Source organism: Papilio polytes, unplaced genomic scaffold (assembly GCF_000836215.1).
Source record: "Papilio polytes unplaced genomic scaffold, Ppol_1.0 DF823399.1, whole genome shotgun sequence".
NCBI classification, from domain to species: Eukaryota; Metazoa; Arthropoda; class Insecta; order Lepidoptera; family Papilionidae; genus Papilio; species Papilio polytes.
In genome coordinates this window covers 310,799-312,695 of record NW_013525805.1, presented here as the reverse complement: position 1 = coordinate 312,695, position 1,897 = coordinate 310,799, and the positions used below count along the sequence as shown (strand labels likewise).

At 38.5% G+C, this 1,897-nt stretch overlaps 1 protein-coding gene across 1 annotated transcript in view; it reads right to left on the bottom strand.

Annotated features, from left to right (window-relative positions):
- Positions 1-1,897, bottom strand: part of LOC106104707 (dynein heavy chain, cytoplasmic) — a 47,599-nt gene that overhangs the window by 4,172 nt on the left and 41,530 nt on the right. Inside the window, exons 79-83 of the mRNA XM_013284834.1 lie at positions 1,827-1,892; positions 1,184-1,397; positions 777-849; positions 291-450; positions 77-122 (exon numbers count right to left, since the gene is read on the bottom strand). Coding sequence (XP_013140288.1) covers positions 77-122; positions 291-450; positions 777-849; positions 1,184-1,397; positions 1,827-1,892 — 559 coding nt within the window. The remainder of the gene's footprint in view (positions 1-76; positions 123-290; positions 451-776; positions 850-1,183; positions 1,398-1,826; positions 1,893-1,897) is intronic.

The window sequence follows — 1,897 nt, the reverse complement described above, 5'->3', positions numbered from 1 at the left end:
GTGAAATTGCGATAGCTGGCGGTAAGAGGTCGCCTATTTTATACTCCTTTTTATTATATAGTAGAAGACAGCAAACGAGCAGCGGATCGCGAAATGCTACTTGATTCGACGCCCATGGACAACTGCAAATTTTAACTAATGAAAACTAAGGGTAAATTATGAACTTGATTATCAAACTTTTACTTACATAAGTTATTTAATCAAAAATATATACACTCATTTACTTTTAAAACACTTAGAATGTCTTTTTTAAATTTTGAAGTGACGACTAGGAAGACAGATGATCCTACGGAAGTAGGATAAGGTAGGGGAGATGATGAAATCGTACCATAGCGGTGGCATCTATCCATGTGTCGAGCGTGTCGCAGGCCACGCGGAGGTCGGACTCGTTGAACTCGTAGTACTTGGCCCAGCCCAGCGGCACGTAGCGCAGCCGCTCCTGCACGATGCCTGCACACACATTACATACATTTAAACCCCATATTAACAGAGAACGTTTTAGTCTGCTTGTAAGAAAGTATGGATGGTGTGAAAGAGGATAAGCTTAAGATCCCTTCTTGGGAGTGGATTGGATTGGATTGGTGGAAGATATGACGGCTGATAGATAATTATGGTAGAGCAGCACCTGCGGTGTCTACTCTTTGTAGGGACAAAGGCAAGTTTATGATGATGATGGTTTCAGTCTGGTTGTATATTGTTACTCTCTTCTACAATAACTTTAAATATACTGTCATTATTAACTTAATATCAAATGATTATAATATTGAATATCTCACCATGGAACCAGGCTAATAGGAAGTATAATCTTGCTCTTTCCGATGGCTGTTTCATCATACGGGCTGCGGGTACCTAAAATGAAAAATTATTAAGATTCTTGCTATTGCTCGCGATTTACCCGGAATTACTTACTTAGCTTTCTAATTGTGTAAGAAATTTCGAAATTTGCCCAGTAAGTTTTTGACTTATTTCAATACATACAAAAATACAAATATCTCCTCTTTATTATTATTACTAGATTAAGAAACACTTTTTCGTGAGTTTCCACCATTTCTTTTGTTATATATTTTTTTTTAATTTACATTATGCTAGTTAAAACCAGAATAATACAATATCGTGTTTGTGATTTCATCGTTTTGTTTTATTTTACGTATGTAACAAAACTTATTAGTTTTGTGGTTGTTACCGTGGCGAATGTGCGGAGTAAGTTGGCGCGAATGCCGGGCGGGGGTTCGAACACGAGCACGCGGCCGGCGCGCAGCAAGTTGACGGGCAGCTTGGGACTGATCTCCGTGGTGAGGAACAGCCGGAAGTTGGGGTGCGGCTGCAGCGAGTGCAGCTTCTTCTCCAGCTGCACCAGCCACACCGGCGCCAGATGCACATTCTTCAGCATCACCCAGCTGCACACGGAATATTTATTAGTATACTAGTGTCAAAGACATTTAAGAAATATATAGACTAGATATATGCACAAAATTTTTTGCCCGGTAACTTCTTTGAAAAGTACAACATTAGTTGTCAAGTTTAGTAAATCACCTTATGTCCTTGTATTGATTTGTTATAAAACATTTTACAAACTTATAATAAGCTTTATATTTTGTTATGAAATAAAATGTAAACGTTTAAATATAATTTAGTGACACCTATTGGCAATTCACTTAAATATTTTAACATGTGGTTTCGAGGACCTATTAAAAGAGAGCGTTAGTGGATCATGTGAAAAATGTCACAAGTAAAATGTCAACTATTTCTCTATATATGTTTGAACCCCTGACTAGTGTACTTTATATTCCCTAGTTGATGAATAAGTAATAATATTGCAAAATGACCGTCCGGTCTTGCAGGCAGTGTTGATGGCGCGCTCGGCCTGGTTGAATCCCTCCGCGGAGCCGATAGCGAT